Below are 15,308 nucleotides of genomic sequence, written 5' to 3'. Positions count from 1 at the left end.
GACACTCGCTTTTGTCTGCATTTCACCCTAACACAAAGAGACGGCAATCAAACATGATGGATCGATAACAAGGGGGGAAAAAATACAACAACTCTCAAATCCTCAGTTTCTAAAGTTGTCAAACAGATACTAATGCTTCCAGGGGCAAGGTTGAGATTTGGGCCTACTATAGGACATAGCCGTTGCATTACGCACATAAATGTCTGCAGTTACATAGTTACATGCCGCTAATGATGCCCTTGCCGGCAACAAGCGCCACAGCAAGCCATCTGCTGACTTTTGTTTTCCTTCTTCCTCGTAATGCCCTCATTTTCTAAAAAAAAAAAAATGGAAAAAAAGGCATGTTTGGGGGGTGGGGTGGTGGGGGTTAACACTGAGTAAATGCGGTGCTGATGCTTTCTGTGCGAGCTCTTGCCACAACACGAGAAGGGATGCTAATGACCGCAGAGGCTGAAGCAGTTTGCCAATATTTAGCCTAACCTTAGATGATTGCATTTACTTTACACTTAGGTATTTAGCTGATGCCCTCATTCAGAGCGACCTGCCATAAGTGAGCAAGCAGGGACTCGGCGGTGTCCTCAAGGACGCTTTAACTGGAAGCACAGAGATGCTTTTTTTTTTTCCTCCCTCTCTCTCGCTCTCTCTCTCTGGGACTGAATCACAGGACCTAGACCAATTATAGTCTCTCAGACCACAAGGCCACCCCGCTGCCTACCAGATTATATCAGCTCATAGCCTCGGAGTACAAACTGTGTAAGAACTCCAATTTGTATAACTGTGCTGCAAAAGAAATGTGAGATGTAGAGGCTGATTTTTTAAACAATATCAAGCCAGCGTTCACAAGCGCTCCCTTTTCTTCCAATCACACATGTGCTGTTGCCTTGCCTTTCTCACACACGCACACACACCAGTTCAGCCGATCTCACTAAAGATAGCAGCAACAGCGGAGAGTGTTGTTTCTCTTAGATGGAGACTGATTCATGAATTGACCTTGACTCTGTTCTCCAGCAAATCTCCTCTGAAGCGTCAGTATGCTTTTCACCAAGCTGAGGAATTAGCGAAAACATGCACATTGAGCTAAGAAGTGAAACTGGTGGGCATATTTGGACCAGTATGAGAGCTCCTTGGGTATCAAACGCTCCATCTTTGGTTTAATGCATTTCCCTATTTGTGCCGTATTTATTCTAAAAGTGGTTTTACTCGACAGGCTCCTTAACCGGATCGCTATCGACTCACCCCCCTTCCTGTAACAGAAACCAAAATGAAACGATCCTTTTAATTTAAAGACTTATTTGGTAATTTAATGGGCACTCGTTGTCGGAAAATTGAGATTTTTAATATCCACGAGGTAGCCTTATCAGCTCACATGCTCACATCAAAGTGTTTCAAATCCCCTTCAATCTGTGTCGGGGCCGAAATTTGAAAAAGCTCACTGTGGACACTCCGGTATAACGGCCTGTTTGATGTGCCCATCTGTCTGATTTGACTAACTTTCTGTTGCTTGTCTCGAGTCAGTGCAAACACCATAACTAGACATCGGCCCTTGAGGTAGAACCAGGTGTTTGTCCAGGCTCCACCTTGTGGATGTAATGGTGCTTGTGTTGACCGCACTGATTTAAAATAAGGTAAGGGCATCATCCGCCTAACAGCTCCATTGTAAAAAAGAGAGGATGTGAATCTTTAAGCCATTTGAATATCCTTATCCTAAGCTGCAGTGGGGAAGCCTCTGCACTTAGGCTTAGCACTCTCAAGACAGCTACTCCTTGTTAAGCATCGCCTCAGACTCCTAGACTATGAATGGGACCATTACCCTCATCGCTCACTGCACACACACACACACACACACACACACACACACACACACACACACACACACACACACACACACACACACACACACACACACATATATATTTTGGCTTTGGTAGGAAACTAGTTCAGGCTAGCTGTGAGGAGAAGGTTCTGCAAGAGAAGAAGCTTTTACAAAGGATTTTTTTTTTCACTCTGCCACCGCTTCCGTCCACTCTCTCTAGGCTGGAGTCTTTATGCATTACAACACACGGATCATCGGTTCGATCCCTTAATTGAAGCAAAATGAACTCCTTGGTGAGGGCCTCGAGGCCAAACACAAATCACAAATCAGTGCAGCAGCTGCCTGTACAGCTTCTAAACAATTCAGAGTATTAGCCCCCTCCCCGTTACACCTCTTTTACTTTATCTCAAAGAATGCAAGGCGAGCTAGAGAGCGAGATCTTTCTGAACACCTATCCTCCCCTGCAGCTGAGATCTAGCCTGCAAACGGAATTCAGCGGGATTTGTAAAACGGCGCAACAAAGCAACAAACTAGAAGGATAAAGACGGCCCTGAAAGGTGGTTGATCTAAAAGAATTCGTCTGCTACGTATTCCCTCTTGTAGCCCCTTTGATCAAATAAGCCTTCTGTTTCTGAAACAGAGACCTCGGTTTTATAATAAATCCCGGACCTTGTTGTTCATACAATGTACACTGAATGAGCTTTAGGCTTCAGCAAAAAATAGTTGCATCACAAGCGCCACACCACATCCATACCCTTGGCACAGAGAAATGTCGAACTGACAACAGAAGCATTTTAGCACAAAAAAAGAAGGAAAGAAAGAAAAAGGGACGCTCGTGTGTTTCTGCACTTTGCTTGTGATGCTTTCTACAGCGTCCCGCTTGGATTTCTCTAGCCAGTTATGTGCATGTGTTGTTCCTGTGTCTTAACGGTTTCTACATCTCCTTTCAGTGTTTGCCCCTACCATTTTCCATGTGCTCTGCCTCACCGACACTGCCATCCGGCGTTGTCCTCTCGTAGCTGTCCTCGGGAAGGGGAAGGGCGCCCAGCCGGGGGCCCGACGAACTCTTGCTGCTCGGTGTCTCCGACTCATCCAGGCCGCTGTCGTAGCAGCTCTGCAGCGATCCCTGCTGGTGAGGATCCTGGGGCTGGCTCACCACCGAGAAGGTCACTCGGCGAAACGGCTACAAGAGAAACCAAACGGCCGAGGGTCACTATTAAAGGGACTTCTTTACTTTTTTTTTTTTCAACTTTTATTATTGGATGTCAGCTTGGGAGCGGGATCCTTTGGAAATAGAAGGGATTCAAGTCAGGATGGCAGGGACATAGGTTAGGAAAACAAGGGAGGCTAGGATACGTAGACTCAGTGAAGGCCATGGCTAAGGGTATTAGCAGCTACCTTAGCAACCAAACTAGCTCTAATGCCACCCTCAAAAATAAAACTATGATCTCTTCTATCAGAGTAGCCAAGAAAGAACTACTTTGCCTTTCTCTAACCCTGAAAACTTTCAAAAGGACACAGAAGAAGCTGCACAAAGGAGTCTTTCACAAGCACGCTTAGAACTCAAGGGACCAAGGAGACATGGTAGCTAGCTAGATTTGTGTGTTAAATACAGCTAAAATGGAAAGAGGGAGTGGGAGTGGGGGAATGGTGGTGCATCAGCCTCATTCACTTGTTTACTTTCCCACTAAAACGAGGACAAGGTGAACAAGCTTTCAGCTCTCCGGGAGGTCTGATTCGCTGCCAGAGAGCGAAGGCGCAAAAGGCAAAAGACGGGCGCACACAAATAGGCACACCCACTTGACAGCATGCGACTAAGTGCGCACGTACAAAAGGCTTTTCTTGATGAGCTGTGGGTTCACGCTGTCAATATGCGTAGCCCGCTCTAACACATTATTGAACAGTGTCTTGTGTTAAGCAGTAACAGAGCATGTCATTAAAGCCGAGGCCTCTTTCTCACTGTATCAGCCTGATTTTCTTTTTCCACTCTCCGTGTCTCCTAATCCCCTGCCTTAGCGTTGTACAAAGGTAAATGGCAGAGAGGAGAAATGAAAGAAAGAATGAGCGCAGGGCGAAGAACCAAACACCAGGCTTGGTCATTACCAGAATAAATGGCATTACAAATGGCTAATGCCGTTAATTAATTACATGCAAACACTGTCGGAGCTCGCCTCTGGTGCAGCACATCTTCTCTCTTGCACCTCACTGGACCTCATCACCTTCTCGTGTTCTCCATCTCTTCCGATTTTACCCCACGTCCCACGCACACACCTCTACACACAGACACATACTCCTCCTTCTGCTCTCCTTGTTTCCTTGTTTCATCATAAGAATATTACACAGGGACAGAGGCCCATTACTCAAAAATGTTCTCTTCTTAAAGCATTCTCCCTCCATTCGTTCCCCATTCGTGTCACCTGATGAAGTACAATCTATTATCAGCCACGGTTGCCTGCACTTTGAAATTTGCACATCATGCGTAACTCATCTAACACTGTCGCTCAGTCTCAGATGCAGATGTGAAAGCATCGCGTCAAACTCCTTCTGTCAACAGATATTTACACGTGGCAGAGATCCATTAACTCAAAAACAAAGTGTTGAAAGGCCAGCTTAAAGGGACAGCTCACTGCAAAGTCAAACATTTTGATCCCAATTGCCTAGTTTTGAAGAAATCAGCTCTAAAAATGTTTCCCTTCTGTTGAGTAGACGCCAATAGCCTTGCGGTCCACAAAAGACAAAAATAAATAAATAGATAAAAATGCTTTAAAAAAAATATACTCAGCACAAATGTCTATTGTCAGGACCAAATTACCCAAAAAAGAAAAGAAAACACACTTGATTTTGCCGAAAATACCAACTGTATCCCACCCCCCAAAAAAGCATCTAGCTTGGTGATATGAGGACGAGCTTGGCTGTGATGTTGGCCAGCTACTTGGTTCTTTTGACTGGTGCATCTAGACGTTAAGTGACATTGCTCCTGAGTTCGGACATCCGAATTCCGATGTATCTGGAGCGTGGCATGAAACATGGACATAGCAAAGGCCATCAGAGGACGATAGCAGTGGTTACATAAACGATAAGATAAGATAAACCTTTATTAGTCTCACACGTGGGAAAAGATTACTGGTCTATTGGAAAATGGCTTTCTAAAATGACCTTTGTACACTCTTTCCTGCTCATGGGCTCAGTCACTCATTTTTAGGTGATATTAGAATAAAAATTAAGTATATTTTGTAAGTTATTCAATAGAACTCGTTAGCGACTCAGACTGTGGATTTACAGTCAGACCCACCATCTCTCGACGCATCTATTGTTTGACAAAGCTCATCTTGAGGAATCTGAGGGAGACTTCAAAAGAACAACTAGCAATGTCACGGTAACTACGTCCATTTTTTTATACTGTCTTTCACTTAGAAACAATTTGCTTTGAAACAAACTCGTAGTCCATTTCGGACATTCCAGGCTTCTGTTATCTAGGTACCGTACTCTTGGATGTACTACCAGTTCATGTCTCAATCAGTGGTATCCTATCTTCTCATGGTAGTCGCTTCAGTCTCGTGCATATAAGTTGAGAAAAGTCTATCTCGGGTCCCATCCGCCAACAGTCACCAAAGGTTATTTGGCTCAAAGTCAGTTAAGTTGCCAAAAGTTTCTGGTCACCACATCACTTAAGATCAAATATAATTACTTACACTTCATTTATCAGATTTTCTTTCCTTTTTTTTCTTAAGTAACCAGGCCATGATTCTATGACAAGAAACACTTATGCTGAGTTTTTGTAAAATCTACTGTTTTGGGCTCCAACACAGTGAGTGCAATTCACTTCTATTATATTCAAGAGATGTCCAGCATGTCTACAGATAATTTCTTGCAAATTGAGACCGAAACAGCGCAGCACTACAGGTCACGGTCAAAAGCTGTAAACCTGATTTTGAGGTGAACAGTCATGTTTTTTTTTAAGTGGACCTCTCCATCATTTAAACTCTTAAACTTAGTTTAAGAAAGTTCTGCCAGGCACACAGTGTGGCGTATTCTCTTTCTGATAATGAAAATTTCCCACAAGCCACTGGGAAAAAAGAGCTTTTTTTTTTGCTGAACGGGTGTGTGTATGTGGGCAAATTTACATATATTTATATATTTCTGCCTGGTTGTCTTTCTATGGCTGGCTGGCTAACACAGCAATCTTGGCAATAAATCATGTTTCCATGTAATTACAATCAACACTCAACAAATGAATTGGTATAAATATTCATGCAAATTTCACTTGGATAGTCAAACATTTGTTGCATAATTAAAACCGGAGCCCAGAAGGAGAACTGCTCTCTATAAGTGTAATAACACTTGAAGAGATGTTAAGATATTAAACCCTGTTTTCTTTTTGGTTTGTTTGTTTGGTTTTATTCTATTTCTTCAAAACACTTGTTTAGTGAGAGGTGTGTGTTAACAAGTCCATTTGAGCTAAAAAAAAAAAAAAGCACTTTGTCTGGATCAGATTTAGAGCAGTGCCATAGTCCTTGGGAAACACGGTTTTCTAATGATACAAATTAAATGACTGCTGCCTAATGAATAGCAGGCGAGATCGCGGCAAAGAAAAGAAACACTCCAGCCGGTGCACGCCGAGGAAAAATTGAGTTTGTGGGGTGGGGTGGAAAGAAACTGACTGGAAGGGAGAAAAGAAGGAAAAAAAAAGAAAGGAAAATGAACAAATGCATGTTATTCACCTGAATTTCCCCCCTTATTTTCACTGGAGGGAACGCAAGATAGAAAAGAAAAAAAAAACCTAATTTGTTTGCAGACCAGAAATGGAGTTCATGCAGAGATCGCCGGAGGCTTTGGATTAGAATCTGCAGCAACCGCCGCCGTCTGCACAGCAACCTTCGCTCCCTTCATTCTGTGTCTTTTAAATAAATGAATTTTTTTTTTCTTAAAGTGATTCTTTCTCTGTGGTTCCCTTTTTTTTTCTCAACTTCTTTTTGTGTGCCTACATCTAGGTGCGTGCTTCGCTAGTTGCCAGCACAGGAAAATAAATAAATAAATAATTGTCCAGCATGCTGTGTGAAATAACATATGGCTTTCTGGTTGTCACGACCAATTTTTCTCTCTCTCTCTCATTCACAGGGAAGACCGTTTTGGGACTCGACACATGTCCAAACCGCAGGGAAAATTTAACAATTATCTCCTTTGCATACGGACACACACGCGCGCACACACATGCATGCATGCATACACACAGGACTTGGGTTGACAAATGGGATTTTGCTCGAAGATAATGTAATGCATGAGCACGGGCAAGTGAGATTTCACACGGAGAAATAAAAAGTGAGTGAAGCTGCCCTCCTCACTGTCTATCCATGCTGTCATATGGCACAGAGTTGACCTCCTCTCACTAGATATTGGCCATTTTCAGACCTGGAGTGTTTGTTAAGCCTGACTTACTACATGCCCTTTGATGCTGGTCCCTCTACCTCCTACCCTGACCTCCTGCCCTTCTGCTCCACTCAGCTGCCAGTCATTTCAGCAGTGACTGAGCCAGAGACACTGCCACACATGTACACACACATACACACACGTAATGAAAATGGCATTTTAAAGGACAGCCATAGGATTAAAATAAAAAAAAACTTAAGCTGTGATTAAGCCACTTCACTTTATTGACTGTCCAATATATGATGGATATTTTGGGGACATTTGAAGACGATTCAATTCAGTTTTTTTATTTAGCACCACATCATAACAACGGTTGCCTCAAGGCGCTTCATATTCAAGGGTAAAGACTCTACAATAATAAAGAGAAAACCCCAACAATTAAACGACCCCCCTGTGAGCAAGCACTTAGCGACAGTGGGAAGGAAAAAAATCCCTTTTAACAGGAAGAAACTTCCAGCTCAGATAGGGGCAGCCATCTGCTGTGACCCGCTGGGGATGAGGGGAGGATTGTACAAAAAGCCATCGTTTTATATGTGAGAAAGTACGCTGTAAAAACCCCATGCTGCTACCTGTCAGAGAGTAGCCAACCTTTTAATATATGGGTTTCATTACAAGTTAACGCTCCTTTGCTCTATTTTTGCCAGATGCCAGGAAGTCTTATAGGGTCCTGACAGCAGAGGGCCTTTAAGGGGTGTGCCTGCAATCTAAATCCAGCTGTGACAGCAACGGATGATTGAGCAAATCCGTCATCCCTCAAAAAAAATGAACAGTGCAAACAAGCCACAGGTTTACTGGGACCTCTGGCTGAAGTTCGGCCCGGGCTATTTCCTGGATGCTAAAGGGAAAACAGATGGGCAGCCTGCGCTCAAACAAACCTAAAGCCAATAAAAACAGACCCGTGCCACTAGTGTCAATAATGTGTGACCTCTTGGATTTGATTTTCATTTCCTCTTCCCCCCCCAAAAACAAAATGCTGAGCCGCTGTCAGCCGCACTTTGTGTGAGTCTTACTTCTTCTTTTATCTCTCAGAAAACCTTGAACGATAACCCACTGCTTAAAGTGGAGAGCTCTGCCTTTTCATGAAACCTCAGACCAACAACCCTGGTTGAAAATAGCTGATAAGATCAGTCTAGGTTATACAAGGACTTTAACGTCAATACGGTCAAAGGGCTCTTTATTATAAGAAGTCCACTTACCTTCTTTGTTTAACTTGGCAAAACTGACTCATTAATGCCAATGTGACACTGCATGCACTAAATGTGTGTGTTCGGTGTTAAAATTCTTCATATAGGAAGACTTGGCTTTATAATGGAGCCCCTGAATGAAGAAAAGGATGGAAGAACGATGGAAGTGAGTCTAGCTGAAATGCACAGTGTGTATGTGTGTGTGTGTGTGTATGTGTGTGTGTAATTTCAGCTGTAAATACCCTTGGCAGATGGCAGTGACCCGCTACCGTGAACCACAGGAAGCAATTGTGGCTGGGTTGGACGTGGGGCGAGGGGAGCAAACATAAACTGCAGGACCAGTGTCTTTTTGCAGTCAACCAAGAGAAAGGATCCAGAGGAGGAAGTTTGAGTAAGGGAGATGGAAGGAAAGATACAGACCCTGCTTAAAAAAAGAAAGGAGAAAAAGAGGCCAGGATAGAGTAAAGAGAAAGGAATGACACACGAGAACATTCGCGATTGCCAAAAGTGCCAATCGGTAATTAAGAACCCATGTTTCATATTTAATGGCAGCCAGACAGTGACCTGTGATACGCCACCTGAGACACAAAGAAAGTGCCAAATAGCCAGGGTACACCAAACAACATACTTACAGAGATCCAAAATTGGCTTAACCCAATTGCGCCTGCTCGCTTTGCAAAGATCAAATGCACGCGGTGTGATTCGAGTACCGCAAATTCCAGAGATCATGAGATGCACTGATGTTGAAGCGTTAAACGAGACAAATGTCCTCAAGGTGAACTGACTGGAAATCAATCGGAATCTGATCAAGAGGGGTTCAGGTTCTATTTGGGTGCAGCTCAGTTGTACTCAGGTACCACGTTACAGAGGAGAATGCTGATGCGTTGCAGCCTCAGCAGTTAAAAGCAAGCGGCGTTAGGCTGAAAGTGGAGGGTCTCTCCGGCCCGTTAGGTCCCCCCTGTGATTGGCCGGTGGGGGGCGGAGGTTTAAAATGATTCGGTTAGGGCTGAGTAAGTTGTGGGAATTTTCACAGAGCAGTTGGCTGCAACTTTTTTTTCTTTTAGGGCAACCACCCGCAGAGTCGAAGGTATCAGGTTCTAGCCTGACTGATAGCTTTGGCCCTGTCAAGCTCCAGCGCTCCTCTTCCTGTTCCTCGTCTTCTTCAGAATTCACTAGTCCATGCACATTCCACCCAGGTCACTCTTTCCCATTAAAAAAGAAAGAAAAAGAGAGACAGGAGGAGGAAGAAAAAAAACTGGGGTACCGTTTCCAAAGAACACCCGAGACTCCAGGAGAAACCAAAGAAAAACAAAGACGAAATAAAAGAGGCTTCTGCGAGTTGAGGGTTTTATTTTTTGCAACGTTATCTTCAGAGTCAACAAAGATGCAAAGAGTGTTGTTGTTTTTCCTCCTCTTCTTCTTTTTCTATTCTGCTGAGTTCAGGAAAAGTTTTTTTTCTTTTATTTTAACTTTCTTTTCAAGCTTACAAGGGCATCCAGCTTCCACCTTCTAGCCCTAACTGTGCACACAATCTCTTTTTCATAACTACGTGAGTGAGCTGTGGGGTCCTTTAATAAGCATGGGCGCAAAGCTTGATAATAACATTTTTAAACACCTTTTAAAAAAAGTTTTATTACATGAGGTGCAGATATTACAGGCAACATGGCGCACGGTCTCGTTAAGCGTAGATGATGCCATTAGCACTCTCCCGTCGATCTTTGGAATCGTGAGGGTGGTTTTTACTCTTCTGTTTTACCAGCCGGTCGCTTTTATGGTCTGACAGAACGCCGATCAATTGACTGTCCTCCGGTGCTCATCTACCGCCGTTCTCTTGAGTCTCACTGACCCTTTATTGCCCTCAATTTTGGCATAACGAAGAGTTGTATAAACATATGCGGTCCAGCAAGACAAAAAAAACCATTCAAGGAAAGTCAAAAAGACAGCGGGGAACCCGAAACACGAACTCTCCGATGCCTCTTACTGTTGTATGGTTGGGGTTGTGCCATATAAAGTTGTTGCTAGGCACAGGAAACTCTGCGGGGATCAATTCTCAGAGCTTGTGCTTTGGGAACCACTTTGGATTGAGAAAGAAAAGAAAAAAAAATGAGGAAGTGGGCATTGAAGTTGGGAAAAAAAGATGCAAACGTTGGAAAGAGTTTGAAAAGAAGCGTAGGGAATAAAGAAAGGTTAAAGAATTGAAATGAAAAAAAAAGATATAAAAACTGGTGATCCTTCCATCCCGAGATCCATTTCCTTTCTTCGTCCACTTTAGTCTTTTCTTTCCTCAGTGGGGTTGGAATGCCTTTGGAAGAGTGCCACTGCTAGCGCTTTGCTATTAGCATGCACCCCATGCACAAAGCCAGAGAGACGGGCCCGGAGGAAGCAAAAAAAAGACAGGAAAAAGATCACACGTGGTTACTTTCTTAAAGTCTGGGCTAAACTTTTAATTGCTCTTCAAGTGGCGGATTAGGCCACTGGTGTAACAGAGATACTATTCTGGTGGGATGGGTTTGAACATCTTCAGAAGCTTAGTCCAACCCCTGACCTGTTCTGAATGCCAAAGAGAAAGTCCTTTTTTTTGGTTTATGGGGTGTTGGAGCAAAATGAATTGTTGTTGGTGGGGACAGTAGAGAAGGGGGGGAGGGTTGGGGTAGATTTGACTGGCAGTGGATTAGCTTTGGGCTGACAAATAACATCCTTTGTAGGATTCAGCTGCTTTTTGGATGCTGAACTCCAAGAACACTATGAAGACGAGCCCAGTGTCATGTAGCAGACCGCATGAGGCAAAAAAAAAGGACATTCAAAGGCATAAATGAAAGCTTCGTAATTCACAAAGGGACGCTTGTCAGTGTCGATGTACTTCCATGTATAGGGTGGTAATTTTTTCCCCCCTTTTTTTGCGGGTTTCAACACCAACATCCGCTACCGTCAACTACGAATTATGTTGCATCCTCTCATTAGGAATGGATGGGATCTTCTCCTGTGTCGTCGTGTTATAGCTGCTGCTGCTGACACAAGTGCTGGCAGACATGGGGAACGAGTGTCAACCAAACCCTGACCCTGGTGTTGCTTACATAGAGTCTGCCTGCAAATCCTGAGATCGCATTTCCTGTATTTTTTACCCCCTCCTTTTCTACTTCAGTGCTCGGTTTATGCGATGACAGCTGAATGGCGTGCCATTCACTGAGTGTGTGCGCGTATCGAGTTGAAATCGCTCCCTGCACATTCAGGTGTGTGCGAGTGTCCCTCTCCTCTGTCTGAGTGTCAGCATTCATGTGTATGTGTCATGTCTTTGGCATCTTCATGTCATTTCTCATGTCACCCCCCTCAGCTAAGGTTCTCAGCTCTGGCATTTGGGGGGGTGGGGGGGGTGGGAGTATCTAGGTGTCGCATGTGGGGATCCATCACAGGCACTGGCAGCGCTGCGTCTGACCAACGGCCTACTCCTGTCAGTTTGTGACAAGCCTGGGGCTGGCGCTAACATTAGCTCATTGTGACACAGGTCTGGGTGTCAGCAGAAAGCATGACATGGCATCAACAAAGCCCGGAGTCGGCGCAAAGCGGCCAAATGCCTGGAGCCGAGCATTCGCCGCTGAGGATATGAGAGGCGGCAGCTCGCTTGTGTCGCTACCTGTCCCGCACATGCACAGATGGAAGATGTAAAAAGCCTTCAAATGCCATATCTAAAGAAAACGAACGCCACCGCAGAGAGAGGGAGAGGGAAGGAAAAATAAAAAAGGAGCGATATGATCAAAAGGGATAGACAGACTTCGGATAGGGAGGGACAAAGAACGAAAAAGACAGAGATAAGGAGGAGAGAAAGAGACACTGTAGAGCCTTTAATAAGGCTGATAAATGATTCTTTATTTACCATCCTGAGTCACTGATGACAGATAACCTGCATTTAGGGGATCAGGGCTGCCATCCAAACAGGCAAAAAGAGAGAGAAGAGAGATAGATTGAGGGAGGTTAGAGAGCATATCCAGCTTATCCACTAATGAGGCGTTCTATTTGAGTATGATCATGGGGGCATGTATCATTCATGTGGGATAAGTAGCGTGCGTCTCCTTGCGTGTCTGCAGCTCTTGTCTGTTGTCTGCGCCCTCTTGTCATCTTTTAGAAACACCCACACGTCCCACACTTCAATGAAACAGTACCACCAGGTGGCGTGTCTTTGCCTCAATCAAATGAATTCCAACTGTATGTCCTGATCACAATGCACACACACACAGACACACACAGACACACAGAGGCTTCCCTTACAGGTCCCATCCACCACCTGTTCCTGACAACAGAAGCATTGGATGATTACGATCCAAACAATTATGAAAACAATTACTACAAATGAGTAATTAAACCCTAATGTCAGGATAAATAAACTGACGGTGTGAAGGGAGAGGTATGAAGGAGGATGGAAAGAGCCCAGGGCGAGTGAGGGAAGGAATGAATAAAGAGAAGCGGGGTAGGAGAGGAGTCGACAGAGGAGCGAGGAGTCACGGTGTTGCACTCCAGCCGGCGTTACGTAAGGATTATTACCAAAAGCATTCAAAAGACGTTTTTAACACAGCTTCAACAACAATCCTTCCATTCCTGCTCATCATCTCCACTCGGACCCCTTTATCTCCCAACTTCCCCCTTCCCTCGCTCCGCTATCTCCGTCTCTGTCACTCTCGGCGGCTCCCTTCCTGACTCGCTATCTTGGTCGAGATCACGCAAGGTCAAACCTCCCCGACGTTTGATGGATGAAAATGGAATTAAGATGAAAGCACACTTTCAGATAATGAAGATATGCAGTAGGAGATTAGGAGACTGGGGAGGCTGCCGAGGTGCCGACCAAATTAATATTGAAATTTATGTGTGTTTGGCTCCTGCCCAGACAATCCCCAAGTGTTATTTCCAGTGGGGGTGGGGGGATGAAGTGGAAAACATAACAAAAATTTTAATAGCATTTGGGATGGGGGTGAGGAATAAAGGCGGCGCCGCTTTTCCAGCCGACAGAGTTCATTTTGTCTGACGTAGGAATGCAAAATGAAGTAGCCGTAGCAGTGCACTACACAGCTGTTCAGCAGCGAACGATGGACTGTAAAACAGTAAACGTGCACATTTTGTAGGTCTCTGTGTCTCTCTCAAAAGTAAATATCTCAAACTTATGTGTGGTGTTTAAAGGTAAGACAAATGCCCTGACTCGCTCAGGTGTGCCTGTGTGTGTGCCATTTAAAGCACGTTTGCATACTAACACGGGCCAGTTCAGATATTTGCCTGCACTTTGAAAGGCACATGATCTCTTTTACAAAAAGTGGCAAACGCATCTCACAATCCAATCTGCAGAATCTCAGCCGCTCTAAAGAGCTGAATCAGTCTATGTGTGTTTGAGGAAAATAGGCAAAAAGGGATAAGGCTCCCGCGCCTCAGAAGGCATCAAAGACAGACAGTCTATCAAGGCCCCGTATCACTGTCTGATGACGGCGATATGCACACTAATCCGCATGTAAAATAGTCCTTTTCCTCCAAGGCTCTTCTTGGAGTGCACTTAGCAAGCAGCCCCTCTCTGCTCTCCTTTCCTCAATCTTGCCTTCTCTCTGACACTATTCCCAGTGAAAGGAAGAAAAAGAAGATAAAACCAGGGAGATCCACAACATGCTCTTAAGGTCTCATTTTCGTCCAGCCCTATTAGATCTCATTACTCGGTTGTTGACTGGGCAGACTTTTTTTTTTTTTTTTGGCGGGAGTGGGGAAGCTAATGGGAAATTTGATAATGGCGTCAGGTTGTTTTGGTCTCCACTGTCACAGCTTTCCAGCACTCTGCTTGTGGCACTTTGTTAAGGGAACACAGGAGTGTCGAAAAACACAATTAACAGCCCGGCTTGTTTGTTCCCTCTAGTATTTCTCCTTAAATAAGTCAAAAGTAACGCAGGAAAGAAAAAAAATGAAAACACTGGAGGAGGAGTGCAAAAGACATTCATTCAGAACTGACTGACTTTGGCCTTGTTTTTGCCCTCTGTAGCCTGCAAGCTGTTCCCATTCACTGAATAAGAAGTGGTCAGGTTACATAGGACACCACCAACAAAGAAGCTCTCTGTTAAGGCATCAGGCAGAATGTAGAGAATATTCATATATATATATATATATATATATATATATATATATATATATATATATATATATATATATATAGCCAACCCAAAGGGTACCGAGAAGTCAAGCAGCCATTATTACTCGACACCTGCGTCTGCTCCCGCAGGAGTTCGGTGCCAGCGTAGCATTGCCCCCTTGTGCCTTCGGTCCCCGCCCACTTGTGTGCATGTCTACATGTGTGTTTCACCTGTTTCACCTATCACCTTACGGGCAGCTGGTATCCTAGGAATAAAAGACTCTTCAGCGAGATAGCCAGCAGCGGCGGAGGATGAAGGAATATTGTGGGTGGGAGAGTGTCAGCGGTGCAGATGGAAGGGATCCTGTGTTGAAGTGAAAGCCCTCCTCTCATAATGGTGCAGGTGAAAGCACCTAACTGGAATGCAGAAGCAGGAGCCCCCCCATCTCCACCCTCAAAATTTTTTTAATCAAGACATGGAAAGAAATTAGAAGGCCGGGGGTTTCGAGGGGGAGCAGAAAAACAATGGCTGCCATTGAGGTATCCTGGACTAATAGTGAGGGGATGATGATGAGACTCGCTCGCACATGCATACACACAATATGCAGTGACGGCACCTGTTTTTGCTCGCTAGCTCCACAAAGGAGCTGGTGTTAGAGGTGGCTGGAGCCGTCCAAATATCGATAGCATCGATACCAACGCTGGTATTGGTATTGGACTGATGCAATACAGGCCCTGTATTTACACTACTAGCTGATGTAGGTGGCAGTGATCGTGTGCGGCAGTCTGGGCA

General features: G+C 44.5%; 1 protein-coding gene across 11 annotated transcripts in view; it reads right to left on the bottom strand.

Annotated features, from left to right (window-relative positions):
* pcdh7b (protocadherin 7b) overlaps positions 1-15,308 on the bottom strand; it is a 123,997-nt gene that overhangs the window by 61,552 nt on the left and 47,137 nt on the right. For 5 of the 11 annotated variants that reach the window (XR_014909784.1, XM_085399548.1, XM_085399530.1 and 2 more), the window contains one exon: positions 2,777-2,996. The exons of 4 other annotated variants lie outside the window; for them this stretch is intronic. Coding sequence is in view for 6 of the 7 variants with exons in the window: in XM_085399548.1 (XP_085255674.1) it covers positions 2,777-2,996 (220 nt within the window). In the remaining variant the exon portion in view is untranslated. The remainder of the gene's footprint in view (positions 1-2,776; positions 2,997-15,308) is intronic. 2 more of the 11 variants (XM_085399557.1, XM_085399594.1) reach the window with 1 other exon arrangement.

This window comes from Rhamphochromis longiceps, linkage group LG3 (genome assembly GCF_057381845.1).
Source record: "Rhamphochromis longiceps isolate RC_006_pf linkage group LG3, R_longiceps_female_GT1.1, whole genome shotgun sequence".
NCBI lineage: Eukaryota > Metazoa > Chordata > Actinopteri > Cichliformes > Cichlidae > Rhamphochromis > Rhamphochromis longiceps.
Note: the sequence above shows the minus strand (reverse complement) of the source record. Positions and strands in the feature narration are given on the sequence as shown.